This window comes from Carcharhinus amblyrhynchos, chromosome 29 (genome assembly GCF_965287045.1).
Source record: "Carcharhinus amblyrhynchos chromosome 29, sCarAmb.v2.hapA, whole genome shotgun sequence".
NCBI lineage: Eukaryota > Metazoa > Chordata > Chondrichthyes > Carcharhiniformes > Carcharhinidae > Carcharhinus > Carcharhinus amblyrhynchos.
In genome coordinates, this window is record NC_137352.1 from 8,381,181 (window position 1) to 8,397,308 (window position 16,128).

Genomic DNA, 16,128 nt, shown 5'->3' on the forward strand with positions numbered 1-16,128 from the left:
TCAGAAGCACGAGATACAAATTCTGTGGACTCAGCTAGTTTGACATGATGCAATGCATCGAGGCTGATTTACCACAGCTAATCCACCTAACCTACATGCCTGATTTAAAGGTCTTTCATTGTATTGGGCTGTGTTTGCTATAGGAGGGTTGGTGAGACAGTCAGCTTCTTTTCTATATTTCAAGCCAGAACATCAGCTCTCCCTTACGTAGATCGTAGAGACTCAAAAAAGGTCTTTCGGTCAAACTATTTCACAGAGGTCTTTATGCTCAACAGGATTCTCCTCCCATACTCCTTCATCTCATCCAACAGTATGCACCTTTCTCCCTCACGTTCTTCTCTATCTTCATAGAAACATAGAAGATAGGAACAGGAAAAGGTCATTTGGCTCTTTCAGTCTGCTCCACCATTTATTACGATCAAGGCTGATTGTTCAACGCCTAATCCTGCTCTCTTCCCATACCCTTTGATCCTTTGCTTGATCGTTCCTTTATTTACATTACAGCTGTCTGCCTCCTATCCTGTACTCAGTGTCCTAGCAGTCTCTCTTTGTAAGTACTCTAGAGAGCTCACCTTAGAACCACAGAAACCTACAGTGCAGAAGGAGGCCAGTTGGCCCATCGAGTCTGTACCCTCAACACCTAGGCCCTACCCCCATAACCCCACATATTTACCCTGCTAATCCCTCTAACCTACTCATCCCAGGACATGGCCAATGCACCTAACCTGCACATCTTTGGACTATGGGAGGAAACTGGAGCACCTGGCGGAAACCCACGCAAACACGGGGAGAATGTGCAGACTCCACATAGACAGTGATGCAAGCTGGGAATTGAACCCAGGTCCCTGGTGCTGTGAGGCAGCAGTGCTAACCACTGTGCCATTGAGCCCACCTATGTATTTTAACATAATTAACAAACCACACCTGCAATTCTGGCATCTTGCGCCTCCCTAATTTTCTTCTCTCCACCATTGGCAGTCCTGCCTTCAGCTGCCGAGGCCTCTAAGCTCTGGAATTTCTCGCTAAATCTTTTCACTTCTCTTTCTTCCTTAAAAAGTGAGGTGGCCATAGTCCCAGATGACCATAGGCTGCTCTCCCCTTTCAGGAGGTGGTGATTTAACCTGAGGATCACCACAACTCAGGACAGGGGCAAGGCTGAGAAGGTGGAGCCTTCATTAATAACCTTGGCTGGAACGGGAATTGAACTTGTGCTGCTGGTGTCTCTTTACATCAGAAACTAGCAATCCAGCCAACTGAGCTAAACCAACCTCCTCCCCAACCCAGACCTACATACCTAATCAAGCTTTTGGTCACCTGTCCCATTATTTCCTTATGTGGCACACTATCAATTTTTTTCAAAAGTCATTCGTTGGATGTGGGTGTCGCTGGCTAGGTCAGCATTTATTGTTCATCCTTAATTGCCCTAGAGAAGGTGGTGGTGAGCTACCTTCTTGAACCGCCACAGTCCGTGTGGCAAATTCCATCTGATACTGCTCTTGTGAAAAAGCGCAGGATATTTTACGGTGTTAAAGGAGGTACATAAATGCAAGTGGTTATGCAGATGGGACACTAAGGAGGATCATGATTGAAGGAAGATTTGGGGTTGGGGGCATGGTGGTTCCACAGCCTGAGCTTTCCTTAGTGAAGAGAGGAGAACATTCTTCTCATTGTACTCAGTCATTGAATCATAGAACTCCTACAGTGCAGGAGGCCATTCAGCCCATTGAACCTGTACTGGCAACAATCTCACCCAGGCCCTATCACCGTAATCCCGTGTATTTACCTTGCACATTCCCCTGATGCTAAGGGTCAATGTAGCATGCCCAGTTCACCTAAGCCTGAACATTTTTCACATAGTGGGAGGAAACTGGAGCACCCGGAGGAAACCCATGCAGACACTGGGAGACAGTGACCCAAGCCGGGAATCAAACCCAGGTTCCTGGTGCTGTGAGGTGGCAGTGCTAACCACTGTGCCACCGTGTCACCCTCAAGGCAACCTTACATTCTGGAACACTGCTCTGGGGTGCAGTGGGGCAGGGCATAGGGGTTGCAGGTGACATCGAAACTGGTATTTCAGCATGAAAGGTAGAATATCATCATTAGATTGTAGAGAGAGAGGGTTGCTAGATACCCGCAGAGTGCTGACAGGGATATAACGTCTTGCAGTATTGTAGTGGGATCAGTAACCTGCTAGAAGGCAAGAGCAGCATTTAACACTGCACAAAACTGACAAGATAGTCATTACAGCTGACAGGAAAGTAACCGTCTTCTTCTGCCCATTACTTATTCCAAAGGACCTCCTTGCAGCCAGAGTGACTAGCCCTGGAAATGTCCAGAAAATAATGCATAGATCTGGAATTTTCTTGGGATTTACCTGATCACCCAGGTGGGGGGTTTGAGAGGAAATTTACTGAAGAATCCGGAATTAGCTATAGATCCCTGTGTGGGGTCCCTCCTCACCCCCATCACCACCCCCACCCCCCAACACCACTCCATCCCATCTAGGGTGGAGGAGGTTTCAGGGATACAGGTGCTATCTAAATGCCAGTTGTTGCCATCCACATCCTGGCACCATGCCACCTCTGCACAACTGAAGGGGCTGAAGTACGAACATCGGTGCCGTGCCATAGAGTTGTGTTACTCAGTTTTACCAATACTACAGGGTCATTGCCCCTGCTTGTCTTCTAACTGGGCAGCATGGTGGCACAGTGGTTAGCACTGCTGCCTCACAGCGCCAGAGGCCTGGGTTCAATTCTTGGCTTGGGTCACTGTCTGTGTGGAGTTTGCACATTCTCCCCATGTCTGCGTGGGTTTCCTCTGGGTGCTCCAGTTTTCTCCCACAGTCTGGAAGATGTGCTGGGGAGGTGCATTGACCATGCTAAATTCTCCCTCAGTGTATTCAAACAGGCGCTGGAGTGTGGCGACTCGGGGGATTTTCACACTAACTTTGTTGCAGTGTTAATGTAAGTCTACTTACGACACTAATAAGCAAACTAAGTTGCAAATCAGGGACGTCCTTGATGTAATGGTATTGTTACTAGACTAGTAATCCAGAGACCTGGAGCAAAATCTGGGGAGCCAGGTCCAAATCCCACCATAGCAGATGGCGAAATTTGAATTCAATAAAAATCTGGAATCAAGAATCTAATGATGACCGTGAAACTATTGTCAATTGTTGGAAAGTCCCACCTGGTTCACTAATATCCTTTAGGGAAGAAAATCTGCTGTCAGTACCTGGTCTGGCCTATAAGTAACTCCAATACCACAGCAATGTGATTGACCCGCAAATGCCCTTTGGAATGGAGGGCACTGAGGATTGGGCAGTAAATACTGGCCACAGCCAGCGATGCCCACATCCGTAAATGAATAAGAAAAAACTCCATCTTTCTTTCTGCATTGCCAATATGTTGAAATCAAGACTCATTAACTCTTTGCTGGCACTTATCCAGGATTGTAGAGAATGTCAACACTCTCAGCCTTCCCTTCTAACTACAATCCAAAACTTCCAAACTTTAGAGCATAGAACACCGAATATAGAACATAGAAACAGGCCCTTCGGCCCACAAGTTGCGCCGATCATATCCATACCTACCAGGCCATAGAACTATCTATAACTCCCAATCCCATTAAATCCCATGTACTCATCCAGAAGTCTTTTAAAAGACCCCAGCGAGTTCGCCTGTACCACCACCAATGGCAGCCAATTCCACTCACTCACCACCCTCTGAGCGAAAAACTTACCCCTAACATCTCCTCTGCTCCCCAACACCTTAAATCTGTGTCCTCTCGTAGCAACCATTTCAGCCCTGGGAAATAGCCTCCGAGAATCCACCCTATCTATACCTGTCAACATTTTATAAACCTCTATCAGGTCGCCTCTCAACCTTCGTCTCTCTAGGGAGAAGAGACCTAGCTCCCTCAACCTATCTTCATAAGGCATGCCTCCTAATTCAGGCAACATCCTTGTAAATCTCGTTCTTCTTGTTTAATCCATGCCTCCTGATTAGCCTCATACTCTTTCCTATCTTTCTGCACTGCGAACCATCCCCGGGTACTTTAATTAAAGAAGAGACCTGACAAACAGAATTAACAGATCATTATAGATCTGGTCTTGACCAGTCAGCTACTGTCTTATCTTGCTTATTAAAAAAAAAACCTTAGCAATACTTTGATCGCAAGCTGAATATTTATTCAGCTGTGTACATAAGGGATTTCCAAGAGGACATACAGTTCTGTTGAAAGGTCACACGGAAATCTATGACTAATGAATATTTATTTGCTTTAAACAGGCTAACTTCTGGAAGTGCAGCTAATTCTTTGGAATGATGTGAATGGCTAAAGTCTTTTATGTAGTGAAACGCTATCGAGGCGGTTGATTTTGAGGCGATGCAGGGGAAATCGGATTAGATTGATCAGGGAGCTTCAGTTATGCATTACACCATGACTAATGCTCCTGTTTAAAACAATCCTGGATGATTGTAGTGCAGACTCAAGATGGCAGCCAACATTGTCAATATCATTGAATGAGTGAGCTGACTTGACCAGGAAGGCCAAAGTTTGGTTCAGCACCAGAAATTTGCTGAGTTCACCAGAATGTTAAGTCAGCCAGGCATTCCACATGGATGAAACCTTCTTCCCTACCACTGAACCCAGATTCCCCCTCCTTACTGTCCAATGGACTTCCAAATTAGAAAGTGTGTATGTGTTTATGTGTATGTGTCAGTGCCTGTATGTATGTCTTGCGTGTGTGTCTGTGCCTCTATATATATCTGTGTGTGTCTGTACCTATATGTAAGTCTGTGCGTGTGTGTGTGTCTGCACCTGTATGTATGTCTGTGTGCGTGTGTATTTGTACCTGTAAGTATGTCTGTGCATGGGTACATGTGTGTGTGTATGTATGTTTCTGTGTCTTATATATGTTTCTGTGTATAAGGGCATGTGTGTGTATGTGCATGTATGTGTGTGCATGTGTATGCCTTTATGTATGTGTGTCTGTATCTGTGTGCATGTATTCGTATATATGTCTGTGGGTATGTGTGTACATGTGAATGTGTGTGTGTGTCTGTTAGTGTGTGCATGTATGTGCGTGTATGCATGTATGTGTGAGTGCGTATGTAGCATTGGGTATAAACAAGACCAAGCTTGGTTATCTTAGTCGTGCAGGCAACTAGCACTCGCAGGCCATAGTTACATAGGAAGGAAATATTACACAAACATAAGAACAGGTGGAAGCCATTTAGCCCATTGAACCAATTCTGTCACTCACTGAAATTATGGTTAATCTGAGACCAAACTCCATATACCCACCCTCGCCTCATATCCCATTATACATTTGATTAATAAAAATGTATCAATCTCGGTTTTAAATTAAGAATTGATCTAGCATCAATTGCCATGTGTGGAAGGGAGTTCCAAGCTTCTGCCATCCTTTGCCTGAAGAAGGGATTCTTAATTTCACTCCTGAAAGGTTTAGCTTTAATTTTTAGATTATGCCCCTGGTCCTAGACTCTCAGCCAGCAGAAACTGTTTCTCCCAATCTACCTTATCTGTTCTGCTTAATATTGAGAAACCGTCAATCAAATCACTCATTCACTTTCTCAATTCCAAGGACTACAACCGTAATTTGTTCAATTTCTCTTTGTAGTTTAACTATTGAACTCCAGGGGTGAAGTTTTCCTGTCCCACCCACCGCGGGAGTTGTAGTGGACGGGACATGTACCATGCAAAGGTCTGTTGATCTTGGTGGGATTTTCCGGTTTTGGGGCGAGCGCAGCCGAAAAATCCCTCCGCCAGGTCTCTGATTCTAATAAATCTACGCTGCACTCCTTATAAACCCAATAACTGCTTCCTAATAGGTAAGGTGTCCACAACTGCTCGCAGTATTCCAGGTGTGGTCTGACCAGAGCTTTGCAATCACCTCACAGCTAATGCCACAGCAGGAGTGGAATTAAGAAGTTGGTTTTTTGTCCAAATTGTGCATCAGTCTTGGCTCAGTTAGTAGCTCTTTTGGCCTCTGAGTCATAAGATTCTGGATTCAAGTTCCACTCCAGAATTGAGCACAAGAATCCAGTGCAGGGGGGGGACATGCTGCACTGCTGAAAGTGTCATATTTTTGGACAAGATGATTTGATTTTGATTTGATATGATTTATTATTGTTACATGTCTTAGTATACAGTGAAAAGTATTGTTTCTTGCGCACTATACAGACAAAGCATACCACTCATACAGAAGGAAATGAGAGAGTACAGAGTAGTGTTACAGTCATAGCAAGGGTGTAGAGAAAGATCAACTTAATGCGCGGTAGGCTCATTCAAAAGTCTGACAGCAACTGCTGTTGAGTCGGTTGGACCTTAGACTTTTGTATCTTTTTCCTGAAGAAGGTGGAAGAAAGAATGTCCAGGGTGCATGGGATCCTTAATTATGCTGGCTGCTTTGCCGAGGCAGCGGGAAGTGTAGAAAGAGTCAATAGATGGGAGGCTGGTTTGCATGATGGATTGGGCTACATTCACAACCTTTCATAGTTCCTTGCGATCTTGGGCAGAGTAGGAGCCATACCAAGTGTGATACAACCAGAAAGAATGCTTTCTATGATGTATCTGTAAAAGTTGGTGAGAGTTGTAGCTGACATGCCAAATTTCCTTAGTCTCCTGAGAAAGTAGAGGTGTTGATGGGTTTTCTTAACTATACTGTCAGCATGGGGGGACTAGTTGTTGGTGATCAGGGGACCTAAAAACTTGAAGCTCTCGAACCTTTCTACTTAAGCCAAGGCTCCATCTCCTTGTTTGGGTGGATGTAAACGGTGCCATGCCACTATTGCAAAGAGAAAGGGAATTATCCTTGGTGTTCTGGCTCAAGTTTATCCCACAATCAACATCAAAAGGACCGATTACCTGGTCATTATCATACTGCTGGATTATCTGGTCATTATCATACTGCTGGATTGTGTGTGTGTGTGTGTGTGTGTGTGTCTGCACCTGTACGTATGTCTGTGTGTGTGTGTTTGTACCTGTAAGTATATCTGTGTATGCGTACATGCGTGTGTGTATGTGTGTGTGTATATATGTGTGTGTATGTATCTGTGTCTTATATATGCCTGTGTGTGTAAGTGCATGTGTGTGTTTGTGCGTGCATGTGTATGTCTTTATGTATGTGTGTGTCTGTGCCTGTGTGCGTTATTCGTATATATGTCTGTGGGTATATCAGACTGCTGGATTATCTGGTCATTATCATATTGCTGTTTGTGAGAGTCTGCTGTGCACAAATTGATAGTTGTGTTTCCTACAATATCACAGTGACTGCGCTTCTCGAAGTATTTTATAATAAAGTGCTTTCCAGATGTTCAGTGGACATGAAAGCACTATAGAAATGCAAGTCTTCCTTCTCTACTGTCAAACTGTATACGTGTCAACCTATAAAACTGACAGGAACTCGCAACAGCTTCAAAGAAGTCAAAAAATAGAAATCTGAGGAAATATGAAATAAAGAAAGTGCTGGAAATACTCATCAGGTCAGGCAGAACTGAAAGATGAGGAGCTGTTCGTTGTGCTCACACTGAGCTTCAATGGAACAGCAGTAATCAGCGGAGGGGGGAAGATGTATTTGAGATTCCAAAGGGCCTGCTCACTCTGGAATACCCTGCCTCAATCTGCAACCTCCCCAATATCTCAACCCCTTTACATGGACATTTTCCACGCAAAGTGCAGGAACTGTAACAGTTGTCCTCCTCACCATCCAATGGCCCAAATGGGACCACACAGTGGCGCAGGGGTCAGCACTGTGGCACAGTGGTTAGTGCTGCTGCCTCACAGCACCAGGGACTTGGGTTTGACTCCGGCCTTGGGTCACTGTTGGTGCGGAACTTGCATGCTCTCCCTGTGTCTGCGCGGGTTTCTTCCCGGTGCTCCGCTTATCTCCCACAGTACAAAAATGTGTAGGTTAGGTGAATTGACCATGCTAAATTGCCCCTTAGTGTCCAAAGATGTGCAGGTTAGGTGGATTGGATATGTTAAATTGCCCCTTAGTGTCCAAAGTTTTGTAGGCTTGGTGGATAAGCCATGGTAAATGTGTGGGGTTAAGGGGAAAGGACAGTGGCGTGGGCCTGGGTAAGATGCTCTTTCAGAGTCACTGCAGCCTTGATGAGCTGAATGGTCTCCTTCTGCACTGTAGGGATGCTGTGGCAACACTCCTTCCATGTGAAGCAGAGATTTACATGTACTTGTTCTAATTTAGTCTACCCCCTTACACAGGGGGAACCAAACGCAGACTGGGTGACCGCTTTGCGGAACGCCTCCATCAGCCAACAAGTATGACCCCGAACTGCTGGCGTCATTTTAATTCTCCATCCTGCTCTCACACTGATATCTCTGTCCTTGGCCTGCTGCACTATTCCAGTGGAGCTCAATGTAAGCTTCTGGGACAGTGCCTCAACTTTCAATGAGGTACTTTACAGCCTTCTGGATTCCACATTGAGATCAACCATAAAATCTTATCCCAATTTTGTTTCTTCTTTTTTGCACATTACAGTCTTTCTCTTATCTTGCTTTCAGTTGGCACATCCTATCTTTATTTCTTTCCCTGCTTCATCTCTATTCTCTTTAGCTGTAGCTCAATTGGGTCCCATCTTGCCGACTGTTCATGCCACACCCCCGCTGCAGCGAGGTTGGAAAATTTGGCACCCAGCCAAATCTCGGGTCGTTGCAGCAGGATGGGAAAACCCTGCCGACATGAATGGCTGTAACATTCCAGCCCGTGTCCATAGAAATCACAGAAACCCTACAGTGCAGAAGGAGGCATTCGGCCCATCAAGTCTGCACTGACAACAATCCCACCCAGGCCCTATTTCCCTAACTCTACATATCCACGCCACTAATCCCTCTAATCTATGTCTCCCGGGACACTAAGTGGCAATTTAGCATGGCCAATCAACCTTACCCCCACATCTTTGGCCTGTAGGAGGAAACCAGAGCACACAGAGGAAACCCACGCAGACACCGGGAGAATGTGCAAACTCCACACAGACAGTGACCCAAGCCAGGGATTGAACCTGGGTCCCTGGAGCTGTGAGGCAGCTGTGCTAACCACTATGCCACCGTGCCAATATTTCAATCTCTCCTGTTTTCACACTAACACCGACCTTCCTTTTGACTTTGTTCCACTCATGCTTTGCTTAAACCTGTCAACTTTTCCTAGGCCTGAGCAAAGGATACTGGCTTGAAATGTTAACTCGCCACAGGTGCTACCTGAGCACTGAGCATTTCCAGCATTTTAATCTTCAAAGAGATTTAGTCTGAGTTTAAAAGTATGGAAAGTGGAGGAAACATTTAAGTATTCATGTCTGGAGACTGTTGTAGAATCCTTACAGTGCAGAAGGAGGCCATTCAGCCCCTCAAGTCTATACCGACTCTCTGACAGAGTATCTTAACAATACCCTGTAACTCCATGCATTTGCCCCACTAATTCCCTTAACCTTCTCATCTTTGGACAATAAGGGGCAATTTAGCTTGGCCAATCCACCTTAACCTGCACATCTTTGGAGTGTTGGAGGAAACCGGCAGACATGGGAAGAACGTGCAAACTCCACACAGTCAGCCAAGGTCGGATTTGAACCCGGGTCCCTGGCACTGTGAGGCAGCAGTGTTAACCACTGTGCCGCCTCATAAAGTGGTCAAAGACATGTTGTTTTCTGAGGCAAATGGGCTATGCAAAGAGAAGTGTTGAAGAATCAGCCTTTATCTTAAAGATAATGCTTTCTCGTTAGCTTAAGCATGTTTATATTTGACAATTTGCAGATTTTTAATCTAAAAAATGAAAAATAAGAAGGGTGCTATTTGGATTTTCAACACTATCTCTCCCATAAGAGTTATCTCAACAATCAGGAAGTTTAACCATCCTGCTACAATCCACCAGCAGATTTCTTCCTCATTTTGTTTCCAATCCACAAAGCTCTTGAGGATTTGAAGGTGAGCTGCCTTCTTGAACAGTCGCACTCCACGTGGCACAGGTACAACCATAGCGCTGTTTAGGGAGGCTGATTTGTATTTCTTGTGTGCAATGCTTGGAAAATCGGGCGAGAAGATATTCCTGCAAGTGACGGAGCTGGCAATTTTATTTGTATCTATTTTAAGCTAATGAATGGAAAATTGTACGGCATCACTAAATGTGACTCTCTGTGCCCCATATCATCTATGCGCTGCACATGGGTTACCTAGAACTGCTGGACTGAGCAGAAAAGTGAGCCTTATCATAATTCATACAAATTCTCATCTTTTGACAGACCTCCCCCAGAGTCTCAGTCCATACCACACCCTTTTTATTTCTGTCTTCAGCCCAGTCTGGTGTTTCTCTGCCCTTCCTCCTAACTCAGGGGCAACTCAACCTATATTCAAGGTGACAGTCTTTAAGAAATAGGAGCAGGAGTAGGCCATCTAGCCCTTCGAGCCTACCTTTCCTCCACCCTGGCAATCAATTTGACTTGGGTGTCTTACCCTCTGCTGATTAAGTCCCACTCTTATACCACTCCTGAAGTTCCAGACGGCAGTCAGCCGTAACACCCATTCAATCTCTTTTCCAGTCTTGAACATCCCTCCCTTAGAGTTTGTACTCTTACAGGGATCCAAATCCACTGCAAATTATAGACAGGGCCTTCCATTTTCAGGGAAGTTCCCACCAACAAGACGCAGTGAGTAGTGGGATCCGATCCATTGATGGCAGGATTCTCACTGGAATAGAACGATGAAGGACTATGTATGGCCCATGTTGACTTGTCAGCAAAGCGCAAGCACAGTCTGTCCAAAATGGTGATGTTGACGTAAAGCACTGCAGTTTGACATGTACATCAATGCAAAAGTGTGGGATTTCTTTTGGGCTTTTATGTTATTTGTTCATGGGATCTGGGCGCCAGATTATTTTCCATCCTTAAAGATCTTGAGAGTTTGATGGTGAGTTACCTTCATGAACTGTTGCACTCCATGTGGTGTACGTGCACCCACAGTGCTGTTTAGGGAGGACGTTCCAAGACTTTGACCAAGCAACAGTGAAGGAACAGTGACGCATTTCCAAGTCAGGACACTTTATGACTTGTTGGAGATATTGCAGATGGTGGTGTCCAATGTGTCTGCCACCCTTGTTCTTCTAGCTGATAGAGATGGTCGCTTCAGAGTGGCTGTTGAAGGGGCCTTGATGAGTTGCTGCAGCACATCTTGTAGATGGTACATGGTGCTGCTGCTGTATGTCAGTAGTAGAGGGAGTGAATGCTTAAAACAGTGGATGAGGTGACAATCGAGAGGCTTGTTTTGTTCTGGATGATGTCAAATACCTTGTGTGTTGTTGGAGCTGCACTCATCCAGACAAGTGCAGAATATTCCACCACACTCCTCACTTGTGACTTGTAGATGGTGGATTGATTTTGGGGAGTTAGGAAGTGAACTATCTGCACTTACTCAGAATGGGTTAAGATTTTTGAAACTCATTTTAGAGTGCACCAAAGGCAGAGAGATGATTCATTCCATTGATATGGGCTGGATTCAAATAAAATCCAGTGTTAAAAAGACAGTACTCTCATATCTCATCCAAATTGCAAAAATTAACACAATAATTTTCTGTCTTTAAGGTTGCATTCAATTTTCCGATACAGCAAAGATGTCAAATATTAACTCATGTGTCAACGTTTTGCAATATTGTTCCAGGATGATTGACTGAACTGACCTTGGTTTCGTCACAACTAAGCCATTAATCTCAAAACAATTGAGCCAAAACCTCTGTCTGCAGCTGCTAAGAAGTTTTCATAGGAACATAGAAAATAGATGCAGGAGTAAGCCATTCAGCCCTTCAAGCCTGAACAACCATTCAATGTGATCATGGCTGATCATACACTTCCAGTATCCCGCTCCCGCTTTTTCTCCATACCCCTCAATCTCTTTAGCTGTAACGCCACGTCCAGCTTCCTCTTGAACATATCTAACAACGTGGCCCCAACAGCTTTCTGTGGTAGGGAATTCCACAGATTCACAACTCGCTGAGTGAAGAGGTTCTCCATCATCTCAGTCCTGGATGGCATTCAATACCTAAATATTGTATAATTTTATTACAATGTGAACTACAATGCCCACACAATAAGTGCCTCCCAAACTAACAATATTCAACGCAAGCACATTCTTGTTGTAAACTGTTCAAAGATGGATATATAGGTTTTTGGGGTCAGACAGAGAGAGGACACGTTCCCTTTTCTTCGAGCTCTGCCATTTTTCTTTCGGCATAGGGTTAGATGATAGGTGGCGATCACTTCTTGTACAGGGAATAAGCTTAAGGGACCTCTGAATTAACTAAAGATAGAAAGTCAGAGGATGAAAAATTTGGACTAATTGCATTATTAATTGAATTATTTTGAAAACAAATAGCTAAGTTAAAATTGATACTTAAACATCCCTCATATCTGAGACAACATTGAGCGTAGCAGCACATCCGAACCTCGTTCCCCAGCAGAAGTCAGCGAAGAGAAATCAGTCATAGGAATACAGGTTGACTTTTCTATACTGTTCCCAGCACAAAAGCTATAATGCTTTTTGTAACATTCTCTGGTTGTCAGTGCAAATAAGTGATCAAATCTGGTATGTTTTGATATATATGGTTGTGTTCTGCATTGGATAATATCCCCTAAACCATCAGAGGAACAATCCTCTTTAATACCTCTGACCCAGAGTTGGTTTTTATTTTATTTTAACACTAATTTCTAATGAGTATAACTAAAGGGTTTTTTTCCAGCAACTGCAAAAAATCCTCTTTGCATTTAAGGACAAATGGAAACTAGCTGGCTCAGTGCAAACATTGATTTTGGGTGGAACTGAGGTGTAATTATTCCCAAATCTATTTGTCAATTTTATGTTAGTTTCAGAAGAGAAGCCTTTCTGTTAAAGGGGCATTTTCTTGAAAACCCTCGTTTCAAGAAAGAAAAAAAACCTTTGGAAGGAAGAAGAGTGATGGACTGTATTGGTCACCGTGGTGTTACGTGAAAGTGACGCAGTGATGCATTGCGAAGCGGCTTATATCAAAGCACTGTGGAAAAAGATTGGACACTTCATTTAAGTTGTACTTGTAATTCAAAAACGGATTGGAATTAAATGCACTACTTTCAAAATTAAAGATGGAAAAAATGGTATTTCTCAAGCAGATTTTAATTAATTACTTATTCTGAATGTTAGGGCGGCATGGTAGCACCGTGATTAGCCCTGCTGCCCCACAGCACCAGGGACCCGGGTTCGATTCCCAGCTTGGGTTGCTGTCTGTGTGGAGTCTGCATGTTCACCCCGTGTCTGCATGGGTTTCCTCCCGGTGCTCCGGTTATCTCCTACAGTCTGAAAGACATACTGGTTAGGATGCATTGACCCAAACAGACGCCAGACTGTGGTGACAAGAGGAATTTCAAGTAATTTAATTGTAGTGTTTAATGTAAACCTTGCTTGTGACTAATAAAGAAACTTTAACTTATACTTATTAAATATAGCCAATTTTGTTACTGTATTTGGATACGTTATTGTCATTATTGTTCGATACAGCTTACAGAACAACATGCCATCAGACTTTTGAATGGATCTACCTTATATTAAGTTGATCTTTCGCTACACCCTAGCTATGACTGTAACACTACAATCTGCTTTCCTTCTCTATGAATGGTATGCTTTCTCTGTACAGAGCGCAAGAAATAATACTTTTCACTGTATACCAATACGTGACAATAATTAACCAAATCAAAAATCGGCTCAACAACTTTAGACTGTGATCTCTCTCTCTCCCAGCTTAAACCTTTTATTTAAATGTCCCATTCTTTTATTATCTCAATGAAAAAGCTCCCCTCACTGACTCAACAACTTTTACAGATGCACCATAGAAAGCATTATTTCTGTTGTATCACAGCTTGGTATGGCTCCTGCTCTGCCCAAAAGAGCAAGAAACTACAAAAGGTTGTGAATGGAGCTCAATCCATCATGCAAATCAGCCTCCCATCCATTCACTCTGACTACACTTCCCGCTGCCTTGGCAAAGCAACCAGCATAATTAAGGACCCCATGCACCCTGGACATTCTCTCTTCTACCTTCTTCCACCGGGAGAAAGATACAAAAGAGGTCATATAGCAACCGACTCAAGAACAGCTTCTTCCCTGCTGCCATCAGACTTTTGAATGGACCTACCTCGCATTAAGTTGATCTTTCTCTACACCCTAACTATGACTGTAACACTACATTCTGCACTCTCTCATTTCTTTCTCTATGAATGGTATGCTTTGTCTGTATAGCATGCAAGAAACAATACTTTTCACTGTATACTAATAAATTAAAGCAAATCATGTTTCATAAGGTTGCTGCAATCACCTCCAGCTACATTATAATATGCAACACATTCTCCCTCTCTTTATTTCTGATTAAGAGACTCACTCCGCTTTGTTTCCCTACAGATATTGCCAGAGCTACTGAGCTTTTCCAGCGTCCTCTGTTCTTGTTTCAGATTCCAGCATCCGCAGTATTTTGCTTCTGACAACATATATCATTATTGATGCCCACTCTGTAAATGCACGGAGGGACAAGATGCAGGAACGTAAAACATTACATACATTAAACACAACGGCACTCTTACCTTCTGAGGGGGTGTTCCTATTGTCATCTCCACATAGTACCCCTGTCCGGATTTCCCTCTTAGATTATCAATCATATCCATAAAATTGATACTTTGTCTCCGGCCAGCCTCACCAGCAGCTCTGGGTAACCTGCTGGGGATCCCGATGTCATTTTTCAGAGGGACCTTGATCCCTGACGGCTCTCCATTGCATTGCAACCATTCAGTCAAAGAACAAACCAAGAGCAGCAAACCAGAAAGGGGGAAAAAATTCATTTCGATTGCACTTTTTTTCCCCACACCCCCCTCCAGACCCCAAGAAAAGACAAGTGCAATCGCACAGCCTATAAAAAGAGATTTATTTAACCCCCTCTCGCACTACATTGAGACATTTGGGGAGAGAGGCATCGGATGCTTCATTGGTGGGCTTGCAAAGAAGGGCATTTAAAAAAAGAAGCAGGGAGTGAAATGTCATTACTCTTGCATGGATCTTGTTGGAGAGTCTGGAGAGCTGCGGAAAATGCCATTATTGTTCATGATTCCACTGTTTTGAGGCTTGCTGGAATAAATGTTGATGAGTGCCGGCATCAGCAGAGCCTGGACAATCTTCCCACTGTCTCTCTGCTTCCCTACTCCAGCGGAAGAACTATTGTGGACAAGAGTAAAATACAGGAATGATGCTGGGAAAAGCAGGAGGCGGGGGGGGGGGGGGGGAGAGAGAGGTTGATAAAGCCCTCTGGGTCTTGTAGTTTCTCATCTTATGGCTGTAACGTTTAGAACTCAGCTGTGCAGCCAATGCCTCCTCCTGGTCCAATTCTGTGCATCCCACACACAAAAACCTTTAGATATGATACAGCCTCATACTGCACACAGAGGGAGGTATTTAAATAAATCCCTCTGGATACAGAAGATTTGAAAATTAATTTATGCTTTCTTTAAAGGTTTGCTTGCAATAGGGCTGAAGGGGATATATGTGGATCCACTGGAGCTGGAAGCTCTTGACCCCGCCCCCCAACTTCAATTCCCTCCTCCCCATTCTCCCCACTCTCTGCAGTTGCTTTTCTGGGCTGGAAAGACTACAACTCCCGACGTGCTCTGCGACACTGGTGCGCATGCGCACACGGTAGGGACTGGTGGAGGCGGAGCCAGCTGATTTAACGGACAGCTGGAATAGCCATACACAATCCAGCTGATGACTGACTGATAGTCAGCGACAGCCAATGGATATGCGGGGGGCGGGGTTGCTCCGTGGCGCCGGAAGTGGTATTTCCATCGCCGTGTTGTTAATGTCACCCGGGAAAGAGCGGTAAAGCAGCAGCGGGGAGCGGGAGAGAGAGTGACTGTCTGCACTGGGGAGAGTCTGAGTTCCACACTCGGGGAGGATCGGCGGCGGCCCGTTCATGGAGGCGCTTTCCAGCCGCCTGGAGGGACCGCGGGCTGAGCGACACAGGTAATCGGCCCGTTGCTATGGAGGCGGCAATGGAGGCGGGAGGAGAGGGAGGCCGGCCCCACTCCCCCAACA

At 44.6% G+C, this 16,128-nt stretch overlaps 2 protein-coding genes across 6 annotated transcripts in view; one reads left to right on the forward strand and one right to left on the reverse strand.

Annotated features, from left to right (window-relative positions):
- Positions 1-15,233, reverse strand: part of bace1 (beta-secretase 1) — a 136,569-nt gene extending 121,336 nt beyond the window's left edge. For both annotated transcript variants that reach the window (XM_080214732.1, XM_080214731.1), the window contains exon 1: positions 14,628-15,233. In XM_080214732.1, the coding sequence (XP_080070858.1) occupies positions 14,628-14,882 (255 nt within the window). In that variant the 5' untranslated portion in view covers positions 14,883-15,233. The remainder of the gene's footprint in view (positions 1-14,627) is intronic.
- Positions 15,234-15,857: 624 nt separating this feature from the next.
- The window catches only part of cep164 (centrosomal protein 164), a 214,155-nt gene continuing 213,884 nt past the window's right edge, over positions 15,858-16,128 (forward strand). For all 4 annotated transcript variants that reach the window (XM_080214802.1, XM_080214801.1, XM_080214804.1 and 1 more), the window contains exon 1: positions 15,858-16,056. The gene's annotated coding sequence lies outside the window, so the exon portion shown is untranslated. The remainder of the gene's footprint in view (positions 16,057-16,128) is intronic.